Genomic DNA, 26,228 nt, shown 5'->3' on the forward strand with positions numbered 1-26,228 from the left:
CTAATAGATGGCGCCATACTAGGACTATCAAAGGAAGCTATGATTAAGAAAATAAATTGAAGACGTATTTTATGTCATCCTTTAATAAAAGCACCTTTATTTTGACATGTACGCATGCACATTTGTGCGTCCTTTATTACAGTGCTTTAATAAAATAAAATAATAATCAATTAAATATTAAATAAAAACCAGAGACGCTCCAATTACAAATATCATGCGAGTATTTTTGCAACAAGATCAAAGTGCAATTGTGTTTTCGAAGCAGTTTTTAGATATTGGAAATGGTAAAGTCGCTATTGACACCTCTACTGGATTCATTTCATTACCCAGAGATTTCTGTTACTTAACAGACTCGAAAGAGGATTTTTTAAAAATAATTACTCGTAAGAAAGTGGAAAAAATAATGGATATGAACGTGAGAGGGTAATACAGACCTCCTCTAAATACAATTTAGCAACAAGTGTTATCTTGCATAGACAAAATAATCTTGAAGACATTCCCTGTCGTGAGAATTCGTACGTTAATCCTTTCATTACTGTGGGGATATACATGTCCCAGTGGATTTAAAAAAATCTGCTGGCATCTGTTCGTCCAGTTCGGTCTGAGAAGTTTGAGATAAAGTACCATCTACCTCACACTACTGATCACAAAACGAATCACTTTCGAATTCTATCATAAAAGAGATCGCTGTTTCAAGAGATCGTTGTTTATTCTATGCTGAAAATTCCATGGACCGACCGCGTTAGAAATGAAGAAGTTTTAAGGCGTATGAATAGAGAACGTGAACTCACAGAAATTGTCAAGTAGCGTAAAACGTCTTATCTTGGATACATATTTAGACACGACAGGTATAACTTCCTTCAGCTTATCATAGAAGGGAAAATAGAAGGCAGACTTTCAAAGTTTAATAAGGAAAGCCCAAAATAGGGAAGACTTTGTAGAGGTCATCGCCAACTTTCGCTAAGAAGACGGCACCTAAAGAAGAAGTTGTTTATTCCTGCTATCTAAATCCTACTATAAGAATCCTGAAAGAAATGGTAATACATCAAAAACATACTACATCGATGAAGTGGTTTCTTGTTTGAAACAAACTTTTGTGAAGGCGAGAACTGAGAGTTCCTATCAGTCCATCGACGAATCAATGACTAAGTTCAAAGGAAGATCTACCCTGAAGCAGTATCTTCCTATGAAGCCTATAAAAAGAGGGAACGAAATGTGACAACGAAGTGATTTTTTCAAATATCAATATTTACTCGGGAAAAGAATCCACACCGCTACGGCAACTCTAGGAGAACGAGTTGAAACTCTAGCCAACACCATACGTATGCTAATGTAAATTCTTGGATTATTTACAAGGATTTGCATAAAGAAGTGTACAACAAGATAATACAAAATTTTCACTTTTGAATTTTCTGGTACTACTAGCAGAACAGCTAATTGAATTAGAAAGATCGAAATCAAATGTAGAAAGACGAATAAGTGGCCGTCTTGGAAGAATATATAAACGACAGAAATAGATGATCAACGTTGAAGACCATTTACCATAACAAATATCTACTAGGAGAAGGTGCTTTAGATGTTCACAAAATAAATCAGAAACTCGAACTACAACTTTGTAGAGCGTGCAATGTGCCTCTATGTAAAAATTGTTTTTTACCACATCATTCATAAGAAGTTATGTTTTTTTTGTGACATGTACTTTTTTTATTTTGAATATAAGTTTGTTTCTTTACTGATGGGATTTATTTATCCCACAATGGCACATGTATTTCCCATGTCCTTTGTATGGTACAAGGGCACGCAACAATGTAAAAAAATTAATCGCTTTGTTAGGTCTCTACGTATCAACGAATATCATTAAAGTCGTTTTAAACAGTTTTATTTAGCTACAATGAAATCAGTAATGAAAGGGTTAAGACTGTCTTCGACAGTGCTTCAAATGTGAGAATTTGCTATTATGTTTCTCAGCATGGTAGACCGTTTAAGCCAAATCTTTCACCACTAATCCAAAATCGACGCAAATTTGTGAAATATACTGTAGGACTACAAGACAGTAACGAGAAAGTAGATAGTCGTTTAAAAGTATTTAAACGTCTGCATCTCTCTTTATATCGGTGTAAAGAGGACAGAAACGAACGTTTTTCTCAATATTTTGTCATTTAAAGTCTGAAAGTGGTTTTTACTTACACGAATTCAACTAAAACACGCCATTTCGCATATTAAACAAACAAATCACCGTTCGGCACACAAATTTCTCCTATTCTAATAATAACAAACTTTTTGAAACACATCGACCACGTACAGTTGGTAATTCTCAACTGAATTCGTCTGATAACAAACGAAAAATATACCTCTTAGCGCTCCAGAAGAGTATCATTGAGGCTTATGGTTTCTATTTTAGTATTTGTATATGATTTGGCCCTTGTCCAAATATACAACATAGGTAACTGTCGATAGTTGAGGTTTAGATCCGATTTTATTGTTTGGGGAATTACTTTTGAGTTTTATTTTGAACGATGATTCCCTACGAAGAAATAATTATTAGAAATTTTCGTTTTTTGTCCATTGTGTAATTACAACATTGTTTTATAAGATATTTTTTGGCGACACAAGTTAGCGGCAAAATAAAAAAAATAGTGTCATTTAGTATAGAATAGATTCTTCATAATCCGCACATTTGGCACCTAGTGATTTTCATGTGATTAATGCGAAAAAATATCTGAGCACTAAGAGGGAAATTTCTCTGTTTCTTAGCGATTTTGTATTTTGATAGGTTTTTCTAAGTCTCCTTTTCATCAGTAAATCTCTTTCTGTCAGCGATTGATTTGCGAATTATAGCGAAATAAGCTACACCAACTTATTTGTGCATGCCCAACAGCATAGACAAATGAAATTTTAATACCCGTAAATCATTTTGTATTAGGTATCAAATTAATATCTTTAGGAGAAAATACAACGCTTCTATTTACCCTCGTATAATGCCATCTAAGTAAAAATTGTTTATTATCAGAATAATAGCAAACGATGTCAATACATGTACAGCTAGTTCTTAAAAAAAACTGATACGACTCTTAAAGTGTATTTTGTAGAAAATTGAGCAGTGTATTTTGAAAGATAAATACTTATTATTTACATACTGTCACTGTCACTGCCAAATCTTAAAATTTGTCAGATAACTCATTCTTTTCAACCTCAAACAATGGCTCCACATGCTAGCAAAAAACTAAAAGCAAGAATTGTAAACGAAATTAGAAGATGGTTGGTCACTATATGCCGTAGCGAACCATTTTAACGTAAGCAGAACAACAGTTTTTAATATTAATAAAAGATGGAGAGAACAAGAAACTCTCGAAAGAAAGCAAGGTTCTGGAAGACCAAAAATATCTAGAGATCTCCGAAGAAGAAAATTTCATAGCAGATGGACCGAAGACTACAAGCTGTTATACTCGGTTCGCTATTCCCAGTCCGAACTGTCTAGTAAATTTAGTAATTATTTTTTTGCGAAGTTAGTTACTTTTTGACAGACTAAAAGTGACTGGAAATTACTATACTACCAAGCACATGTACTCATAGCCACTATTAATAGTAAACAAACTAAATAGTAAAAAAAATAGAACTTTGCGAATTACCGACAATCAATATTTATTTATCTGTACCATATAATAAAAAATAGTTATGTTAAATTATAACAACTAAAATATATTTTTTAAATATATACTACCCAAAATTTGATGGGTTTAGTATACACTTCCACTATTTAGAATAATTCTTCTTTTTTTAAAGAAAGAAGTCTGCAATAGTAGTATACTTGAGGTATTAATACTGAGAAGTAGGAATTGTTGTGTTGTAGGTTTCCGACAATGAATCTGTCAAAATATGTCCGAGTTAGCGAATGGAGTATATCAATGCAGATGGAGATATTACAAAATATTAATTTTATTTTTACATACCTAAATTTAGTATAGTTTTGATCTTCCAGACCCTCGCTTTCTTTTGAGAGTTTCGTGTTCCCTCCATTTTTTAATAATAGAAAAACTGTGGTTCTGCTTATGTTAAAAACTATTATTTATATACTCTTTAGGTATAAAATGCAAGAATTCAAAATAATATCAAAATTTAGACCTTAATAATTATTACAATTTATGAATTAACATATGTAATCAATTGTTTGTTGTTTGTTTGTTTATTTTATTATTTGTCTGTCATAATAAATATAATATAATGTCAGATCAATCAAATACACTGCTCAAAATGATCAAATCTTACTAAGAGTCGTATTAGTTTTTTTTTTAGGAAGCAGCTGTACCTACAAACTAACGCAAGAATCTTGAAAATCGGAATACAAATAAAAAAGTAATAAATTGTCAAACTTAACAAATATTGGCAATATACGTAGCAGAATTTTGTGCCGGGGAGTTAACATTCGAAATTTACAGGGTAAGTCTCTGGAGAATTTTCACATTGGGTTTAAGTTCAAAATGGAAAATAATGAAAAAACCTTCTGTAAAAGAGCTAGTGTCGTTCACAAAAGAATCGAGTTTTTAGTTTTTAAGAACACAGTTTTACACTTACACAGTGGTGTGTACAAACTTAAATGTGGCGACTGCCCAAAAACTTACATTGGTCAAACAGGTAGAAATTTTAATAAACGAATAGCAGAACATAAAAGGGCTTTCAATAATAGAAAAACAGATTCTACATACGCACTTCACCTTCTAGATCATAATCATTCTTTTAATGACGAATTTAAAATTCTACACATTCAAAATAAAGGCCTTAAGCTATCTTTGTTAGAATCTATGGAAATCAACAAATTAAAAAACACAGATATAATTCTGAATGACCAGCTTGAGACAAACAGTTCTCCCCTCCTCAACCTATTTCATTAGAGACTATAAAGTGTAAACCCATGCCAAAAACAGATCACTTGAGAAAGGCAATTAGCCGAAACAGCTGTAGTGATAAGAATTTAAAATAAATTTTGTGGAAGTTTTGAAAACAAAGTTTTCAGTGTTTTATTGTTACATAAAATGAATTTCCATCAAGTAACGGTCGAATCCATCAATTATTTTTAAGAAACTATAATAATTTTAAAAAAGAACACGCTTCATTTGTTTATTTAGATGAAACGTGGATTTTTGCTATAGGTGGAATAAAGCAGATTTCACAGTATGAGAGAGTATAAAATCCATAGAACACCCCGATACTGAGCGAAAGAGACATATAATATTGCATGCGACTGAAAAATATGGTTTTATTGATGGAAAGGATCTTGTGTTTTCGTCAAAATCAAAATCGGAGATTATGGAGATATTTGTGAAATGGTTGAAAGAAAAACTGCTTCCAAGTTTACATGAACTATCTGCTAGAGTTTTGGATAATGCCCCATACATCATTTGATACAGGAAATCATTCTATGGTGATGAGTAGTTGTCGTCTCTGGGTGTATTTGGTTCACTGTTAAATTTTTTTAACTGCTGGATGATCGCAGAAGAACGGGACGATCTTATTGGGCAGTCAAGGTCTAAACCTTCTCCATTTAAAATGGTTAATGCTGGAAAGAAACTGACTGGTTTTTTATGGACGAATTTTAAAGAATCCAAAACCAAAAATTTCATTGAAACCAGCAAGAATGTACCAAATATCTGAGAAGTATCCTGGACAAGTTTTAATACGTCAAACTTATCACGGCCCATGGACGTTCCACACCATTACTGGAAAAACAACACCAAAACAAATAACTCTGATACCAAATAAAGCGAAAAATAAAATAATTCAACCAAAGTTTCGCGATCTAATGGAGTTAACTAAATATCTCAAGAATCCTCTAAATAAAGAATTTTATCTTAATCTAGAACCAGAACCGGGGAAACCAAGGACCATACTCCAGTCGTAGAACTATTTAGAGATGATAATAGCAGTGGTGGCGAATAGACATCATAGAATTTTTTGTTATTTCTACGAGGATATTATATTATGTCGTTGATTGAATAACCCAAATTATTCAATCAACGATTATGTTCATTTTGCAATATATTTTGCTAAGTTTCTACCGATTTTTGTTTAAAATATCAATAAAAATATGAAATCAACTTGAACAATTGAAGGGGTGAGTGGATGAAGGGAGTAAGTGACATTTTTTAAGAAAATGAGTTATCCGCATGGATGAAGGTGGTAAGTGCTAAATTAAATTTTCCACTTATCCCCAGCGTTCTATGATTTAAAATAACTGAGATAGCCAGCGTATGAAGGAGGTAATTGACCATACTACTTTAAATATCTAGTGAATGAAGGAGGTAAGTAACAAGATAAAGTACTTACTTCCTTCATCCATACCACAAAGAATAAAAAGTTTTGAACTACAAGTAAATTCCATATGATGAGATCGTTGCTCTTCCTGAAAATGGAAATGAAGAGGCTCTTAATTGGCCCACTAAAACCAAGAAAAAAATATTTCCACTAAAAGTAAAAGTAACTAGAAAAAGACAGAAAAAGATTAAAGAATGGAAAGCACGAAAACGTGCCAAGTGCAGAGAAAGTGGTCTGGCTTACATTTCTAAAATAGGCCAAGTAAAATCCGCTAAAACCGTACAAAAAATTGCCGTTACAAGTGTTCTCAGTCAATAACTGTAGAGGAAAGGGAATCAATATTTTCTTCCTACTAAAAACTAGATGTAAACTAGATGCAAAAAACTGCCTTTTTATTAAGAGCATTAAAAAAGGGAACCAATGAGAAAGAAAACTGGAGCATTAAAGCATAAAACTGCCACCTACCAATACAATGTAACTTGTAGTGGCCGGCAAACTACCGTATGCAAACGGGCTTTCATTTCCTTGTTTGCAATCAGCTTGAAAAAGGTTGACCTAATCCAAACTTCAATAAAATCAGGGAAAAATGCTCCTGAACCGGACAGTAGGGAAAAACACGCAGTCAGAGCTAACAAGACCCCTGATGAAGTGGCTGCTTACGTCATTGAGCATATTTAAAGTTTCCCAGCAGAAGAGTCGCACTACTCCAGGCATTGTAATATTCACAAAAAATATCTTTCACCGCAACTTTCGATCCCTAGAATGCATAAACTTTACCTAGACAAATGCCGAACTGACGGAAGAAATGAAAAATTTCAAATAAAAGAGGCTACATACCGATTCATTTTTAATAATGAATTTAATCTGTCTTTTGGTTATCCCAAAAGCGATACATGTAGCACATGCGATTCTGGCAAAAGTAATGAAGAGCACGCTGAAAATTACAAATCAGCGTTTGAATCTCAAAAAGCAGATAGAGAATTTGCTAGCAAATCAGAGAACACTGTGTATGTAACATTGGATCTAAAGCAAACTATGCCCCTACCTAGGCTTAGTACCTCGAAAGCCTTTTATCTTAGACAAATGTGGTTTTACAACTTAGAAATCCACATAATAACCAAAAATGTGGAAAAAACCGTTTTCTGCACATGGACCGAAAATCAAGCTTCCAGAGGTAGCTCGGAAATTTTTAGTTGTTTTCTACGAACAATCGAAAATATCATCTAGTTTTGTGGACGGACTCGTGTGCCGGGCAAAATAAAAATTTTTGATGGTATATTTGTTTCAGTATCTTGTGGGCAAAGGCATCTTTAAAACGATTGAGCACAAGTTTCCAGAGGTAGGACACTCGTACTTAGACTCGGATAGAGCATTTGGACGTATTGAGAAACGACTAAAGAAACATCAAAACATTTACATCCCTGATGAATATCGTGATGTGATTGTTTCTTCAACCAAGAAAAATATGGTGATAGACATGCAACATCACTTTAGAGACACGGAAAATATTATGAAAACCATGAAACTAATGAATAGAAAAAAAATCTTCTTAATGAAAATGTTAATTTCAAAACTGGAATACAGTGGATTCGCGTAGATATCTTTGGATCATACCTTTTCAAGAAGTCTTACGATTACTACACACCTTTCAAAATGGTATATATCCTCAAGCAGAAAAATTTCTCATCCCTTCTACCTGAAGAATTCAACATTCCAAGTCATATCCAAAATACTGGATTCTTAAGCAAAGAAAAGGTAGACAATCTAAAAGAACAGCTTTGCTTCATTCCAGAAAGGGATAAGTGGTATTATGAAGCCATCATAGAGCAACAAAAATTTTAAGAAGGTGGTACAATATCCTTAGACTGATTCAAAAGCTGCTTAGAAATTCAGTGTTTGTCAGTCTTTTGTAAAACCAAAAATATAAGTGTTTACTTGACATCCATGTTATTTTTTTCCTGGTTATAGCTCTTATTCAAAAGAAAATGCAAATATTTATCCTAGATAAAGGAGGTAAGTCCACATACCCTCTTCATTTTGGCATAGACATAATTTCTAACAGAAAAAAGTTTTTGGATAAAAGAGGTAAGTACAAATATATATTTTTCAAACAAGTTTTTAAAAATCGGGGGGATTTTTGTTTTTACAATAAAATTTATACATATCCTACCTGTGAGAATAAAAAAAATCGGTTTAAAAAATCGATTAATAAAAAAGTTCCAGCAATAAAACTTTGGAGTTAAATTTCTCAAAAACTTACTTTTGTTACTTACTTCCTTCATCCACTCACCCCTTCAATTATTTTGATATCCTCATTCTTTCCAATGAATATCTTAGTAAAAGTAAGACTTGAAATAAATTGAAGCTGGGCAGTTTTTCTTGATTTGCCAAAAAATGTTGTTTTTCAAATAAACGCTTCAATTATTATATTGACCCTTATAACATTTGGTGAGGTTTTATAATATGTTTCATACTTTCACTCTACTTATTTATACTTTTGTATATAGTGTAGTTGTTCCACGTGGTTTTATTGTAATGGCAAGTACGTAAATAAATAAATAAAATATAACCATATAAAGAGATTGTAAGATTTTAATCAAATCAGATGCATTCAAGACGAAAATACTAGTTCAAGATTATATTGTTACCTCTCGTTTATCTCTCTCTAGCCCTCGTTTATATATTTATTAAACACTCTAGGTATATGTTATGTAAATATCAATTTATCTGAGTTCTTACTTTTTTAAAAACGAGTAAAGCTAAATCTAATCCCTGTTTGACGCATGCACCTCTTAATGATCACAATCCCTTCTAACATTATTTACCTTGACCAGATTGCGTACCGGATAATTCCTCCGTGATGGTTTCTAGCTCCCCGATCAAATGTTCCTTCTCTTCTTCACTATCCGACGTCTCACTCGCACTACAATCTCTAATTTCTTCGTCACTGTTCGATTCACTCCCTGCCGCGCCGCCCTTCGCGATCACATCATTCCCGTACGCGTCGTCTTCGACAAAATCTCGCGTATCTTGCGTGATGTTGATGGTGTCCGATTGGGAATCCGTCTTGATGATCGAATGGCCGCCTCTGCGTTTGAGTGAATCCGTAGAACAGAATTTCTGGACGTCTTCCGCGATGCTATCGAAATTCCTGACGGCGGATTCAAAACTAATTTCGTCAACTAAACAACCGTTTTTATTTTTAGTTTCATCTGTTGGGGAACGAGAGTTATTTCTGCGGTAATCCGGGATAGGAGTCTTCTCTTTCGCTTTACACGCGTTGTTGTTATTGTTATAGTTTAGTCGATGGGTTTCGAAAACGGTCATGGCAGCTGTTACGACCGGTCCGTTTTTACACATCTTCCTCATGTCGTTTACAAACTAGGAATTTATAAGTTCCTGGTAATTTATAAGAAAATATAAATTAAATATATTGAATATTTTGGAATAAATCACAGTAAATTGTAATTAAAAGGAAAATAAAAAATCATTATTATTTCTATAAATGAGTATCAAAAATGTAGGCACTAAATTCCAGGAAATAGTGATGACCATTCTATTAGTTATTCTTGGTCTTCCAACGGCGTACAATTTTTTTTGTAAGAGTGAGAGGTAGCGCTATATACAGGGTGAGTCATGAGGAACTTTACATACTTCTACCATATGTAGAGTCCCTCAGGGAGCATATCATGTGGCCACTAAAAAATGTCAACTCCTCTTCTTTATTAATTAACAGGGTGATTTGTGTAATTGACCATTTATTTCATTTTACTGTAGTGTTTATACGGCTCATTTGATTTTTTTAATTTTTGCATGATACAGTACACTACTATCAAGCATTCGACTGGTATTAGCTAAACTAAAAAATTCCAGGACTGGCTTTGGAAAAATTAATTTAGGGATTCGTATTAAATATTACACCCTGTATAATTTTTTTTTGAAATGCAATAAGTGATTTTCAAACTACATAAATAGCCAATGAAAACGACATATGCGACAATGTTGTCGCACTTTTATTAAATTTTTAGTGAACGATCAAATCTTACCAAAAATAGAACAACCATAATGAAGTATCAAATTATAAGGTATTAATTAAAACAAATGTTATAAATTTCAAACATTTTAATTAAAATGAGTTCCTACAACATAATCTAATACGTAGAAAATTAACATCTTTACTGTCACTTTGTATTATCTCTACGATAGAATCAATTGTTTTTCAATTTTAAATTTTTACTCATAGATCGTATTGGGGCATTATTTTCGATAAATAATAAATTAAATTGATTAAAAAGTCAAACCTCTTGTATGTGTTAGTTTTTGTTGATTGTAAATGATTAAAATTTTATGTCAAATAATAATACATTGCATCAACTGTACTAAATAAAAATAAATCTAAAAAAGTTTAAAATGAAGGTTGGCGTTAACCGTCTGACGTTTCTTGATATTTTATACCCATTGTCATTATTGACATTATCAATTGTTATTTATGTGTACAAGAATACATATTTCTTCTGTCATATCTACGTTAAGTACATTGTGTTAGTTTTGGTAGAGCTTTTGTTACTTTCGTTCAAAATGCCACATCAGTTTTCGACCACAGAATATGCAGACATACTATTTGTTTATGGATTCTGTAATGGCAATGGTAGGGCTGCTAGTAGAGAATATCGCAGGAGATTTCCTAATCGTCGAACTCCCAGTCATCCAACATTTGGGTCAGTTTTTAATTATTTGCGAGAAAATGGCACTTTTCCTAGTGGAACAACAGAGCGACATGTAGATGAAGCGCAGGAAGATGACATTATGGACGCCGTTACTATGAACCCTACAATAAGCACTAGACAAGTAAGTCGAGAACTCAATGTTACTTAATCAAAAGTAAGTAGAGTCTTACAAAAAAATAATCTATACCCATATCACATTCAAATGGTTCAGCGACTACATGCTGGAGATGAAATCGATAGGTTGGAATTTTGTAGATGGATTAACAATAATCGACCAACGCTATACAGGACACTGTTTACAGATGAAGCCCAATTTACCAGAGACGGGATAAATAATTCACGAAATTCACATGTGTGGGCAGAAGAAAATCCCCATGCTATTCGAGAACGTCGTTCTCAGTTAAGGTTTTCGGTTAACGTGTGGATTGGTGTCATAAATAACCAATTAGTAGGTCCTCACTTTTTTGATGGTCCTTTAACAGGACAGGTCTATTTGAACTTTCTACAAAATATTTTGCCGAATTTACTTGCCAACGCGAACGTTGCTATCCGAGGGATGTATTTTCAGCATGATGGGGCACCCCCACACTTTTTACTGGCAGTGAGACAACATCTCAATAATGTTTATGGCAACAGGTGGATAGGACGTGCAGGTCCTATTTCGTGGCCTTCAAGATCCCCTGATTTTAATCCCGTTGATTACTATATTTGGGGACGATTGAAGCAACTAGTTTACGCAGTGAATATTAATAACCGTCAACAATTAATTGATAGAATTATACATTGTTGTAATACTATTAGAAACGATCCCCAGAGTATCCGTAATTCAATACGTCAATTAACAATTCGGCAACAAAAATGTGTACAGGCTGCAGGGTTCCATTTCGAAAATCTATTTTGAATTATTTTTATTTTGTTACCATTATTGTATCTTTTCCAGTTCTAATTTATGGGTTTATCATAACTATGTACATATTTTTAGTTTTTTTTTTTAAATTGTTCTTCGTTATTGTTAGTAGTTACTGTTTTTTGTTGTGCAGTGACTCAGTTTATCATTTCAATTAAAATGTTTGAAATTTATAACATTTGTTTAAATTAATTACCTTATAATTTGATACTTCATTATGGTTGTTTTATTTTTGGTAAGATTTGATCGTTCACTAAAAATTTAATAAAAGTGCGACAACATTGTCGCATATGTCGTTTTCATTGGCTATTTATGTAGTTTGAAAATCACTTATTGCATTTTAAAAAAAATTTATACAGGGTGTAATATTTAATACGAATCCCTAAATTAATTTTTCCAAAGCCAGTCCTGGAATTTTTTAGTTTAGCTAATACCAGTCGAATGCTTGATAGTAGTGTACTGTATCATGCAAAAATTAAAAAAATCAAATAAGCCGTATAAACACTACAGTAAAATAAAATAAATAGTCAATTACACAAATCACCCTGTTAATTAATAAAGAAGAGGAGTTGACATTTTTTAGTGGCCACATGATATGCTCCCTTAGGGACTCTACATATGGTAGAAGTATGTAAAGTTCCTCATGACTCACCCTGTATAGCGAATAATTTAGATATATCCATAAACTAGATTTAGATTAACAAAAGAGAAAAATATCCATACAGCATGGATCAAATTAAATAAAATAATTAAATTTATCAAAATCAAATTTAGGTGAAGATATATGTAAGAGGTGTATTTCAATTAGTGTATTGCAGTTAGAATTCGTTTTACAATATATATTGGGTATTAAATATATGTTATATGTTGATCAATGACGTAATTATATGTAGCGATTTGACTACGAGCCCCTTCCCATATCAATTGGCCCTCCTATGGAATTTGCAGTTTAAGTCGATTAAATTATATTAATATAAATTATACTCTGCATGTTTTTATAAGTAACATATTAATTAATATGGCATTTTTATTTGTATTTATTAAAAACATTACATAACATAACGAACGCGATTCCTTAGATACATGCTATTCCCAAATCGATAGAATACCACGTTTCCGCAAAACTACAGGCCGATAAGCTTTACTGCCAGCAGTCAGCAAGACCGTAGAAAGAGTAATACTAAGAAGACTACAACCTGAAACATACGAAATAGAACTAATCCCAGAAACTCAGTTCGGATTTAGAGCAGAACACTCGAGCGAATTACAAGTGCTTAGACTGACAGAATACATAACAGCTGGATTTAACGAAAAACAGTACACAGGACTAGCGTTCCTGGATGTAAGCAAAGCCTTCGACAGAGTTTGGCATAAAGGTCTAATATAGAAAATAAGAGGCTACGGATACAGTGAGGCCATGACGAAACTGATCTCTTCGTACTTGAGCAACCGAAGCTTCAGGGTACGAATAGGACAAGTACTATCCGAGCATGGAGCTTCGGAAGCTGGAGTGCCACAGGGAACAGTCCTGTCACCCCTACTGTACATAATATACACCGCAGATGTTACAAGAACACTAGAAACACAACTCAGCCTTTATGCAGATGACACAGCGATTGCGGCCAAACACAGAAACATAGAAAGCGTAGCGGTCAACAATCTACAGACAGCATTGGATAACATTGAAGACTGGTGTATCCAATGGAAAATAGCAATGAATTCAGAAAAGACACAAGCAATCATATTCAAAAAGAAAAGAGAAACCCCAGAGGAACAGCTGTTATTGTAAGATAATCCCATCGAATGGAAAAGAGAAGCGAAATACCTAGGAGTCACTATGGACCAAGGCTTAATCTTCACACAACTATCCAAAAAACAGCAACAGCCAGAGCAGCAATAAGAGGACTCACAGGTAGAAACGGCAAACTGCGCATAAAGACGAAAATGAGATAAACACCATCATACTTTCAATAATCACGTATGTATCTCTCGCATGGGGACCCATAAGCAATTCAAATAAAAAGAAAATACAAGCAGCCCACAATAACATCCTCAGAGAAGCGGCAAATGTACCCAAATACGTCGCTGAACGCTTTCTGTTTAGAGAACTGCAACAAGTAAGAGTGATAGATAAAATGACAGAAAAAACCAGAATTAGGAAAATTATCGATGGAAGCACAAAAGTCCAAAACAGCAAATTCTGGCAAACACATAAAGTCTATATAATTCGTAGCTCTACCAACAGAAGAAGCCCCAGCACGCAGCACTGGAAATTTTATTAATTGATGTTTATTTTCAGGACAACCTTAAAAAATAATAATAATAATAATAATAATAATAATTTTAATATAATAATAATTTTTAATAATAATTTTCAGGTGCAGGCTGAGACATCTACTCTACATCGCGCGATTTGCGCAGTAGATGATACAACACCGATCAAACTGAGGGAACCAGAAATGCGCATAAACCATCTTACTAAGGACGAAAAAATGCGCACCTGGATGGGTAAACCTCTGCACGGGCGACATCCCCATGAGGTCAGTCAAGACCATGTCGACAATATAGCGTCGAACTATTGGCTGACATCAGGAAAGATGTTCCCTGAAACAGAAGGTTCACTACTGGCCATTCAGGATCAGGTTATACCAACAAAAAATTACCTGAAATATATCGTCAAAGACCCTCAGGTCCAAAACGACAAATGCCGATATGGATGTCAAGCCCAAGAAACCATCCAACATCTTACCGGGGGCTGCCAGGCATTTGCTGCAACTGACTATAAGGAACGGCATGACTCAGTAGGAAAGATCTTCCATCAAGAGATAGCTTTTAAACTGGGACTTCTACAAACAAACCATCTCCCATATTATCAATACGTTCCTGAGAGTATGCTTGAGAATGACAACTACAAGCTATACTGGGACCGCACTGTGCTCACAGACCAAACTGTAGCACATAACAGACCAGATCTCGTGCTAGTTAATAAACTTACAAGACAAACAACACTAATCGATGTGGCGATACCTAACAACAATAATCTGCGTGTTAAGTACAACGAAAAGATCGCCAAGTACAGAGATCTGGAAATACAAATAAGGAGACAATGGAGAATGGAAAGTACCCAGACGATACCTATTATTCTTTCTACCACTGGAGTCATCCCGAAGAACCTTCTAGAAAACATAAGAAAGCTGGGTCTAAATGAACATCTATATAAGATCATGCAGAAAGCTGTGCTACTTTCGACGTCCAGATGCGTTCGAAAATTTTTGGGAGATACACCGATGTACCAAGTCACCTAGGACTCGATAACATGGAAAGAGTCCCACCAGAGCTCAATCCTTTTGATACCGTAGGTATCTGGGATGAGTGAATTTTCCCCTTAGAGGGAGTGTGAGCCGTATGGCTAAATCTGGATAATAATAATAATAATAAATAAATAAAGGCTTTGGCCACCAAAAAACAAAAAATACTAACAAAAAGGCGACAGCCATCCAAAAAACGGAGCACGAAGGGCCCACATCCTCGGACACCGAGTCGCCAAATTGGGCGCAGCGTCAAGGTCCGAGCAAGCAATTTCAGTTCGATGATACGTCACCAGAGAAAGCAGGAAAAGTGCGCGTCACGCTAGCCTGCATTGATGCTGTTAGAATATCGTGTTGGAGTTCTTGTACCCAGGACTTTCACGCGAAAAGCACTTGGCTGATAGTTGTGCCTCTATCGCGCATCAGAGTGCTTTAGGGGGGAAAGGGAGGGCCTGGAGCATTGGAGCGCGATAAAGTGACTCCTGTTTTTAACTCGAGTTAATACAGCTCGCTCCAATGAATTGTTACCCCAGAATGTACTTCTTAGGGGTGAACATGTCTCACAAGCTGGGTTTACTTAAATTGCTTGCTTGCTTGCCTGGGGTCCTCAAAAAGGACAAAACATATCGAGAATATACTATGGAATAACTAATACGATACTGGGCAAAAGGCAAAAATAAATCAGGAAACAAAATTGCACGTATACAACGCAATCATAGTACCACCACATCTATATGCAAGTTAGACACGGGTAAAAGACACGAAAGTACCATAAATACAACAGAAATGAATAATAGAGGTCAAAAGAGAGGAAAGAAGGAGTAGACCTAGAGTAGGTTAGAAAGCGTGGAAGAAATGGGTAGAAGAATTATAGCAACATACGACGCTCTTAAAGTGCAAAAGTAATTCGAGAAGAAGAGCACTTTCCCAACTTATTACGTTTTCAATCTACGATTTAAGAATTTTAGGTGATTCTTCTTCATTTAGATGTGTCCGTTAATCAGTCTGTAGAATCTGTCTAGGAATCAACCGACCCACCGAATTTAAAAATGTACCTCACAGTTTACATTCTAATATCTATAATTAATCCAAATATCGGGATAATATAGATTCTGGCAACGATCCAAATCGATGAAATCAGTTCTAAACATCCTCAGGATTAGATTTTTATAAATTTAGAAAATCGAGTCCATTATTTACCTTTTAACAAATCGATAAATAAACCTATCGTCGTCTCAGCACGTTAAAAGACGAGGACGAACGATAAATTTTTCATAATCAAAGTATTTGTGTTCCAGTGATTATTTAGGAACGATTTAGATGTTTAGGTTGTTGAACTGCTTGTAGATATGATTCGTTTAGTCATACACGAAATTATATTTACACTACATATAAAATGGTTATTTATATACATCTAGAACTTGAATAGTTTGCGATTTTATTGAGAAAGTTACTTCATGTGTCCGAGTTCAACTACCCAGAAACGCATTCTACTTCTTGGAGATTACAGAGGTTCCCAACATTTTCCCCACGATATTAGTCCTTTTTATTCATTAATTTTTTTTATTTATTTTAAGAATTTAGTCTGCTTAGTCAGCTACTTCATTGGTTCATTGAATATGTTTCGCTTTTTTTAATTTTTCAAAAGCTTCTTCAGTTCACTACAAATATAATGAAGAAATTTATAAGTAAACGCCTACAATGTTGGATTACTATACTTACAAAACAATTTGTAGTTTTTCAGATGTTCTAGAAACTGTAAAGTTACTCAACATATCGAGCAAATATCTTAAGGAAAGACACAACTAACTACAAAGCAATAAAGTCCATTCAATTGATTGTCATTTAGTTTTCTTGTGGTGACAACCAAAAGACACTGCGTTTTGCTTATTTAGAAAATAGGAGAGAAATTACGCCAGAAATCACCAGAAATTACCACAAATGAAGAACTTAATATAAATGTACAGGAAGTTCGGAAAATACAGTACGAGTACAGTACCTTCACAGTACGAATTGTTAAAAACGAATTAGTAAAAAAATATACGGGGTTCGTGGAATAATTTGTTCGAAGGGAGATTGTGAATGGCGGGATATATTAGACTATTTGTTGAACTCGGAATATGAAGTTTGGTGCGATTCTTGTTTATTGTGTAAGATGAAGAAGTGATAAATCTAGTTCAAATTATCGATGTCAGTTCGTTGTTTATTAAGGACTTACGGATGTTTAAGAATATAGCACATTTCTAGGGATCTCTTATGATAATTTTGTTGTTTGGTCAGTATTTTGACGTTTTTGAAGTCGATTTCATGCTGGGCTAAGGCACAAGAGGGTTTGGAAATCCTAATGTCGCTTTTATGAGAACTTAGACGACCTTGAAGAGAGCGGCTGGTCTGGCCAATGTAGCAGGTGTTACACTCTGCACAGGGTATGTGATAGACAACATTAGTATGTTCTGAAGGGGTCAATGGAGTTTTGGTCTTCGAAAATAACTTTCCTACAGTTCTGCTGTCTTTTAGGGCTATTGTAACGGGAAACTTTCTGAAGAGTTTCGTAAGGTTATTGGTGATTTGTGGGAAGTTCGGGAGAGAAGCATATTTTGTGGATCGTTCTGAGGTGGACGGAGAATTAGTCAACTGTATGTTATCAAAAATGGACACTAATTTTTCGCCATTGGGGGCTTCTGACATAAAATGCCCGTAACTTTTAGAAAATAGATATTTATTGTTGATAGTGATGGGATAGGAGTTATAAATGAGAATGGATTTGAGTAGATTCAAAGATTCATCTTTGTATAGCGACTGTATCAACGTATGTACTCTAAGACTAAGGGCTTGTACTAGGTTATGTTTATATCTGGTTGGGTGTGCAGAGTGGTAATTTAAGAAACGTATGCTAGCAATTTCTTTTCTGTATACTGATTCATCATACTGATCTGTGAAGTTGGATTTCATTCCAATGGTTCCGGAGGGAGGTCACTACTCAGGAAAGTGGAGGATTTGCAAACAAGGATACCACATCAACGCTTACTAAGACATACTTGGTAACTGATAATTATTGATGAAATCACTGAACTGGAAAGAGTCTTTTATATTGACGTTACTCCTATAATTGTATGCTTGCGATAGAATGTCTGTTAGGAATTGTGCTAGATTAGTGTTCGGAGCATTTATTGCATTCTCAATTGCGGTTTATGAATTTTGGGCAGACAATAGAACCTGGGAGCATTGCCATTGTAATTATGGAGGAATTTGGTTAGTTTCTCGTCAATGATTTTTTTTTTAGTTAAGTGATGTATTTGTTAATTTTGTTCGTGTAGGTTAACGTGGGATTGCGGTGCAGTGGCTGATAGTATTTACTACCATCTAAGAGTTGTCGGCACAAATTTAAGTATTGATCTCTCATCATCAGAACTGTGGAATTATCTTTCTCACTAGTTAATGCCATCAGGTCCGGGTGTCCTTTTAAGAATGTGAACGTTTCTTTGCAAATCTGATCGATATCAGAGCTAACATAGGAAGGTTTGTGAGAGAAGTTGGTCAGAATGATGTTGGCTGATGATCTTAATTCAAGATGTTCATTCGCGTATCAGAATATTTTCTATGTCGGTTAGAACAAATGTTAGTGGCAATGTATTAGTTGTTACTCTCAAGTAAACCTCAAGGTCTTCTAACAGTTAACGTGTGACAGCTGTCAACATTTAAAAAATTGTATAAATGTATGTTTTATCTAGCATTTGACTTATCCTACAGCATTGCGTGACAATGTTGGATGAAAAAAGTTTATTGTTTTTTTTGTCAGTTTCAAAACATAATCATTATTGTAAAATAAACTAGTTCATTTTGATTGCTTATAATATTTACTGTAGAGATTTTGATAAAATGAAAACGATACAACTTCTGAAAGAGGCTGTAAATATTAGTGCAAAAGCAAATTGTTTTTATATATTTAAGTAACTTCATTCTGACGCTCTTAAAGAATATAAGGAATGCCAAAATAAGAAGAGAAGAAGTAAATTCATCACCAGGTCATTGCTTCACCACAAAAACTAATGATAACACTGGAATTCTATGTTCTAAAGGAGTTAGTTTCATATTTTATTTATTTTGCAGGATTTCCATTTTCGGAAACACATCAATACTCTCACCCAATACGAAAAAAGTGTTGAATGAGAGTGATTACTACTAATCTCTACTAAAGTCGTCAAACTGGAGATCCTCTAGATATAAAAAAGGAAATTTTATTCGAAATAACCTTGACAGGCGATATAATTAGAAAAATAGTAAGATCGCAGAGGCAGGAATAGAGATGCGTCGTTGACCGTCTACCATGCGTGGGCGGTAGTCAAAACGATTTATCCTTCCCTTCAATTGTACACCTGACACAGATAAATAAACGACACAAATAAATTCACGTGTTGTTTGGAATTTGTCACTGGACACGTCCATCTTCCTAAATTATGATGTATCGCTTGTTTTATTACTCCTGGTATGTTAAAAACCAATCTGTCATCTAGTAAATTTATTATGTTTTCAGGCATAGTGTATATTGGGCATCTCTATCATGGTGCAACATTTCGTTTCCACTACGAAAGTAGCAGTTTTTTACGAGAATATTTTTTACTATGACAGCAGTTTATTTACGTTTTCTGCTAAGGACTACAATGATTATGGTATATCTAGCAAATATTCCTACCCAGCCCAAGGAAAAAATTAAGGAGAAAATATCTGGTCAAAGAAAATAATCACCAGGACAATTCACCACCCAAAATGCCAATAAAGAATTGAGGAATATGAAGAAAGGCGTAGTATATATAATGTTGAAGAATAACTGCTCAAAACCTTTAAGTTAACGAAAGAGCAGATGAAAATATTCAAAATAGACTAGGCGGGATCTGTAGAAATTCAGACCATAATGGACACTTTCCATAGGAAGCTATTTTTTTGCTGGAATCCCTTCAGGATGTGCCCAATATCGATAATCACGATATGCGCCAGTCGCAAATCCTGTGCTAAATTTTTTATTTAACAAAATCTGAAAACAATTGAAAATTTCTCATTTTTTTGGTCTTATTTACGTTTATAATTCGGAAAATATTGATCCTAGAGAAAAAATTATAAGAAGTAAAAAGTTTCGTTATTCAATTTTACACAATATTTCGTTAGCTAGAAATTAAAAATTTAATGTTTATTGTTGAAAAAATAGCAATAATTGGAAAAAAAGTACAAAAAAATGAAGTTAATCCTTTAAATGTTTTCGACTTTCTAAACTTGACTTACAAGCTCCATATTCCGCCTAAAAAAACCCTTTAATATGTTTAAAAGGTGTGCTAAATTTTGTTAAGATCGGTTGGATGGGTTTTGCATAATAATTTTGCAATCCAGCATACTGGAAAAAAATCGCAAATTTTAAAATTTATAGTAGGCCCTAAATAAGACTCTCAGATAGTTGCAAATTTTTTTACATATAAAGGAAGGCTCAAACTTTCAAACGCTTTTTGTAAAATTCAAATCGGTTCACTAGGAGAGCCTAGAAAATTTTTTAAAGTTTTAAACATTTTTTAGGCTTATAAACAAATTGAATAACTTTACGAGCTTTAAACATATCAATTTCTAAATTTATACACTTAAAGAACATTAAAAGACGCTTCTTAAAAAAAAAAGATACATTCGGCTTACTGGTTGCCAAGATATTGAAGGTCAAAGTTGGCACACATTTGCCGTGTATCCATAAGTGATAGAGGGCTAGTTTTTAAACAAATACCCTCGTCTTGTCACGTATTTTTTATATGAAAAGTTTTACGTAATGCGCTTCATGGCAACATCCATAAAAAGACAAATAAAAACCGTTTTCGCGTAAAATGTCGCTCGGAATGCATGAGAGGTGGTGGTGGGGGACATTCACTCGGAATGTGAATCGGCGAGTTCAAAATCATAGCGCGCGCTAAAAATTGGATTATCTCTATTCTTGTTAACCAATTTTGCTCTTTTTTTTTTGAATCGATGTCTCGGACGACAAGGATTTCAAATATCATATTTTGAAATACCATTTTTAATTGAAAATTGGGAAATTTGCAATAAACAATTGTATGTTAAACAAGTAATTGCATTTTTTCTTCATGCATTTTTTTTGAGCTTGCAATTTATACATTGAAGTAAATTGTTACTTTTAGTAAACAAATATGTATTTATAAATTGTTAAATAATAATTTAAATTGTTAAAACAAAGGCGAACGAAAAAAATTTTTTTTTCGTAAATAAACTCTATTTTGACTCAATCTTCAATAATTTTTTTTAAAGTCTTTTGTGGACGGAGTAAGCCGAATGTATCTTTTTTTTTTAAAGAAGCGTCTTTTAATGTTCTTTAAGTGTATAAATTTAGAAATTGATATGTTTAAAGCTCGTAAAGTTATTCAATTTGTTTATAAGCCTAAAAAATGTTTAAAACTTTAAAAAAATTTCTAGGCTCTCCTAGTGAACCGATTTGAATTTTACAAAGCGTTTGAAAGTTTGAGCCTTCCTTTATATGTAAAAAAATTTGCAACTATCTGAGAGTCTTATTTAGGGCCTACTATAAATTTTAAAATTTGCGATTTTTTTCCAGTATGCTGGATTGCAAAATTATTATGCAAAACCTATCCAACCGATCTTAACAAAATTTAGCACACGTTTTAAACATATTAAAAGGTTTTTTTTAGGCGGAATATGGAGCTTGTAAGTCAAGTTTAGAAAGTCGAAAACATTTAAAGGATTAACTTCATTTTTTGTACTTTTTTTTTTAATTATTGCTATTTTTTCAACAATAAACATTAAATTTTTAATTTCTAGCTAACGAAATATTGTGTAAAATTGAATAACGAAACTTTTAACTTTTTATAATTTTTTCTCTAGGATCAATATTTTCCGAATTATAAACGAAAATAAGACCAAAAAAATGAAACAATTTCAATTGTTTTCAGATTTTGTTAAATAAAAAATTTAGCACAGGATTTGCGACTGGCGCATATCGTGATTATCGATATTGGGCACATCCTGAAGGGATTCCAGCAAAAAAATAACTTCCTATGGAAAATGTCCAATCCAAAACAGATCCCGCCTAGACTAAAATTCAAAGTAGATTAAGAAGGTAAACGGCTCTGTCGTGCAGGTATTAACTAGCTATAAGACATTCGCGAGTTTTCGCGTAACTGCGTCCGTGACGCAGTGACTAATGATTCAGAACAATGGATTCAGCTGTAGTATCATAGCCTAGTATTGTGTAAAATAAGAATCATCCTGAAATACTTCACAGTCAATAGACCAGGCAACAGAATCACTAGGAGAGAGGAAAGTAACGAACACTAACATATCAAAAAAAGAAAACACCATGGTTTAGAGAGGAAGTGAAGACAAAATGTGAAGAAAAGAAGAAAGCCTTTTTACAAATGAAACGAATACTTTAGTTAGACAAATAAAAAGGCAACACTGGAAGAGCTTCTCAAAATAAATGGAGCACGACTTCTACGGAACACAAAAAGAAATATGGAGAATGATCAGAGGACAAAGAAAAGAGATGAACGAACTAATAAAAATGAAACACATTCAGAAGGACACATGGATAGACTACTTTCGATTCCTATTCGCTAAAGGTGACGATAATGAACCACCAACACCAGAGGTGACGACAAGGAACCATTAAGGAAATTAAAAGATAGAAAATCAACAGGCGAGGACAGAATACCGAACGAACTCCTAAAGTACGGAGAACCAGATCTGACCAAACAACTATTAAAACTAATCCAAAAAAATAAAAGAACAAAACAGAATTCCTCAAGAATGGGGATCAAACATCCGTATACCTCTCTTCAAAAAGGGAGATAAATCGGACCCAGAAAACTACAGAGGAATTAATTTATTAAACACAATAATAAAATTAACAACCAAAGTGATAACAGATAAACTGAATAAAATTATAATATTAGCAGAAGAACAACAAAGTTTTAGGTCCGGAAGATCATGCACCGACGCTACATTTATAATGATGCAAGTGCAATAGAAATCATTAGAATACAAAAAACCGGCATATCTATGTTTAGTTGACCTTAACAAAGCATTTGACAGGGTCAAATTAAAGGACGTTATCTACTTACTGTACGCAAGAGAGATACCTCTAGGAATAATCAAAACGATCTAAAATATCTACCAAAACAACACAATAAAAGTAAAAGTAGAAGAAGAACTAACCGACCCTATTGAAGCTGGCAATAGGATAAGACAGTGAGATTCCCTGACTCCTCTATGGTTCAATGGATGAAATAATAAACGACGTACGTAGATGCAAGGTGGAGAACATCAAGAACTGGGTAAGAAATAGAAGAGTAGAATGGAACGATCATAATATAAACCGAATGAAAACAAATAGAGTAGTAAACACGGCAAGAGACGGTTCCGCAATAGGAAGACCACGAAAACGATGGAACAACTTACTGGAGGCACATTGAAAAACAGACAGAATCATGTCTACATAAAAACAATTTAGTTATATGTTAATGTTAAACAAACAAAGAAGAAGGATTTAGCTGAAAAGCTAATTGATGAAGGGAAAATGAGAAGAGAAGAGGAGAAATTATTTGTTTAATTTCTCTGGTCTTCTAGTACTCTGCATCCTCTCTGAGCAAAAGTTCAGAAAGTGAGAAAGAACGTCTTGATTGGACAGCCGATTAATCGGAAAATGTTTCTTTCTGATACTAGATTGTTTATAAAAAAAGGTCGTATAAAAGTTCTGAGCCACATTACTGACTATTTTGTGGATCATGTTAAACCATAAGCACCCTTCATTGGCCCAAACTTTATCTTTTTGCACAACAATGCATATTCACAGACCACGAAGACAAAAACTTTCCTAAATCAAGGTATATAAAAAACCCAGTTGGGCTATGTTGCATTGACAAAACGTTTTCGGAATAAATATTCCATCATCAGTGTCAAGTTAATACATGGATGTAGCCACTAAATATGTGGGTAAAAACCCTTTAAAAATTATTAAATATTAAATAATTATTAAATAAAGCAACTCTTTGGCGAGGAGTTGCTTTGACAAAGTCCTCGTAGACATACCGTCTCAGGACTCGCAACTAATGTAGAGTCATATGTCGCCCTGTTACCTATCCAACGGTAACTTTAACATCTTAAATGTAAATTAGACATAATGTAGATCAAATCTTATTTAATAATTTTTAAAGGGTTTTTACCCACATATTTAGTGGCTACATCCATGTATTAACTTGACACTGATGATGGAATATTTATTCCGAAAACGTTTTGTCAATGCAACATAGCCCAACTGGGTTTTTTATATACCTTTTTATAAAGGATTTTATTCAAAATTTTTAATATATGGTATACAGCCAAATACAGGAACTTTGTTTCCTTGTGGATTTTTCCTAAATCAGTTTGGGTTTCGAGAATAAAATAAGTTTTTCGTAGAATCAGACCACCTCGACCAAAACGCATTAAGCAATCTCTTACAAAGTAGATTACAACAATGTTTGCATGCTGTGATTGAGTTATCTAAGCACAGTGTTTATAGTACAAATTATAATGCATGAAATGTTTACTGTTATATTCTGACGTTTTCCACATGTTTGGTAATACAGCTACGTTTTTTCATAAAAACATCCATTTTCCATTATTTTTATAATATTTTCTACAAACGTTCGATTTTTATATCTTTAACAAACAATTAATTATAAAAAAACTGAAGAAAAGGGAATATTTTTTGTCTGGTGTTGCATGAAAATAAACTTGAAATTATTTACTTCAAAATGTTGTTCTTTTAAAAATGTACATAAAACAAGTTATTCGAATCGATTAATCCGAAATGTAAGGTTCAGAAACATCTAAATCATTCCTACATGAAAACATTTCGATCTAATAGCAATATAAATCAATTCCCAACCCTCAAGAATGTAATCAGCAATAAATATAAAATATTATCGGCACATCCACTCCACACATTTCTGCTCCACACTCGGTTTTTAATAGAACCGTTTAATTCGCTTCCCGGTAAACGCAACACACAGCCTCCGCCGAAATGACTTAAGACTTTATAAATAGTCTCCAGAGTTTACACTTGATATCGCAAACACACACTACAAACCGAACACTCGAAGAGACAGCACCGAATTATAACAGCTGCCACCGATTTTTATTGTTGATTTCGACTAAGGCCGTAAGAGTACTGAAACTGCTGAATGCATTTCTTCGACTCATACGTATGTATTCTAGTGACAATTTAATGAAACTGGAGTCGTGGAGTCATTCGTCGTGGCATTGGTCGCAGTGTCTTAAGTGACGGCAGCGCAATAGCAATACTTAAAATAGAATCAGCCCATCATAATTTTAGTTCAGGACGATTCTTTATACAGGGCGATTCGTGCTCTTCCTAGTGCACAGGGTGATGATGGAAAAGTTTTACCAAGAAACACATTCATCTCGATATTTATCTCATCTGTAGAATAATTTATGATAGGACAAAATAGGAAAATTGTCGCAGATAATATACATATTCCACTGCAACGTTTTCTGGTCCTCTAGTCCTACATCACATTCTGTAAGAGTTGTTTTTATGGCCCCCGTAATGCACAGGCATGCTAGCCTTCGTCTATTGTGACTTTAGCGGTCTTATTGTTCCCATTTGCTACGTGTTTGGTTACAACGTCACAGACCTATAGGTTATCATTGATCTACTAAGCCTTGTGTATAACTATAGGGTCATTTTGGGGTTAACTCTTTACTTCTTACCGCACATTCTTGTACATCTGCCCAAGTAGCTTGTGGTTTTCAGTATTCGAGTGTTCCATGTGAGCCTATGATCAAAAAATACACCTATAGCGTATTTCAGATATGCGATGCAGTGTACGAAGGATACAGCCGTGCAAAATAAATCATAATTTTCTTGACAACGTTGTCGCTCTTCACGGCAGCAACCGTACGAACAAC

General features: G+C 33.9%; 1 protein-coding gene across 9 annotated transcripts in view; it reads right to left on the bottom strand.

Moving 5' to 3' along the window:
- Positions 1-26,228, bottom strand: part of Liprin-beta (liprin-beta 1) — an 88,658-nt gene that overhangs the window by 21,780 nt on the left and 40,650 nt on the right. For 4 of the 9 annotated variants that reach the window (XM_072542514.1, XM_072542510.1, XM_072542513.1 and 1 more), the window contains exons 1-2: positions 25,186-25,528; positions 9,135-9,708 (exon numbers count right to left, since the gene is read on the bottom strand). The exons of 1 other annotated variant lie outside the window; for it this stretch is intronic. In XM_072542514.1, coding sequence (XP_072398615.1) covers positions 9,135-9,678 — 544 coding nt within the window. In that variant the 5' untranslated portion in view covers positions 9,679-9,708; positions 25,186-25,528. Of the gene's footprint in view, positions 1-2,187; positions 2,323-9,134; positions 9,709-25,185; positions 25,529-26,228 lie in introns of those variants that run through there. 4 more of the 9 variants (XM_072542509.1, XM_072542511.1, XM_072542512.1 and 1 more) reach the window with 4 other exon arrangements.

Source organism: Diabrotica undecimpunctata, chromosome 9 (assembly GCF_040954645.1).
Source record: "Diabrotica undecimpunctata isolate CICGRU chromosome 9, icDiaUnde3, whole genome shotgun sequence".
Classification (NCBI taxonomy): Eukaryota; Metazoa; Arthropoda; class Insecta; order Coleoptera; family Chrysomelidae; genus Diabrotica; species Diabrotica undecimpunctata.